General features: G+C 60.4%; 1 protein-coding gene across 1 annotated transcript in view; it reads right to left on the minus strand.

Moving 5' to 3' along the window:
- Window positions 1-526, minus strand: part of LOC119335554 (potassium transporter 26-like) — a 2,622-nt gene extending 2,096 nt beyond the window's left edge. The window contains exons 1-2 of the mRNA XM_037607672.1: window positions 350-526; window positions 25-247 (exon numbers count right to left, since the gene is read on the minus strand). Coding sequence (XP_037463569.1) covers window positions 25-247; window positions 350-526 — 400 coding nt within the window. The remainder of the gene's footprint in view (window positions 1-24; window positions 248-349) is intronic.
- Between the last annotated feature and the right edge of the window lie 202 nt (window positions 527-728).

The following is a 728-nucleotide window of genomic DNA, read 5'->3' on the forward strand; positions in this document are numbered from 1 at the left end:
TTGCGGGTGAGCGGCGGTCGTTACCTTCTCCATGGTCGTCTGCATGGAGCACGATGAAGGTGTACTTGAGGAGGCCGATGAGGGTGAGCGTCCAGAGGATGAGGCTGAGGATGCCGAGGAAGTCCTCCTCCCCCGGGTCCGGCAGCGTCACGGTGGAGAACACGTACAGTGGCGACGTCCCGAGGTCGCCGTAGATGATGCCCAGCGACTGGTAGCTCAGCACCCCGATCTGCCACCACTTGAAATCCTGCCATCGCACATGGATCGATTGCGTCAGGGAGCCAGAAATGGCGGCTTGCGCGCGCGTCGATCTGCAAAAGTTTTATATAAAAGGCGGATATATACGCACCGGAGCCTTGCGGTGCTCCATCTTGTAGTACTGGCTGAAGGTGCGGCGCGCGCGGCCGCCGTCCCCAGCGCCGGCGTTGTCGCCGTCGTGGTTCATCGAGCTCCTCTCGTCGACGGCCGCGACGGCGGCGGCGCTCAGCTGGACCACGACGTCGTCGGCTGGCGGCTGGAGCTCCATCGCGCGGAGCGGGGGGAGAGAGAGAGATCGACGTCACCAACAGCCAGAGCTGCCTCCAGTGTTTAATAAATACTGCCAGCACCGATCTCGTCTTCTTCACGCGGGGGTTTAGGAGGGTTCGTTTTCCTTTTGACAGTCTTTCTAGGAGGGTTGTTAGTTGGTTGCTTAGTCAGTTCGTTCCTTCGTTCGTTAGCAAGCGACC

This window comes from Triticum dicoccoides, chromosome 7B (genome assembly GCF_002162155.2).
Source record: "Triticum dicoccoides isolate Atlit2015 ecotype Zavitan chromosome 7B, WEW_v2.0, whole genome shotgun sequence".
Lineage (NCBI taxonomy): Eukaryota > Viridiplantae > Streptophyta > Magnoliopsida > Poales > Poaceae > Triticum > Triticum dicoccoides.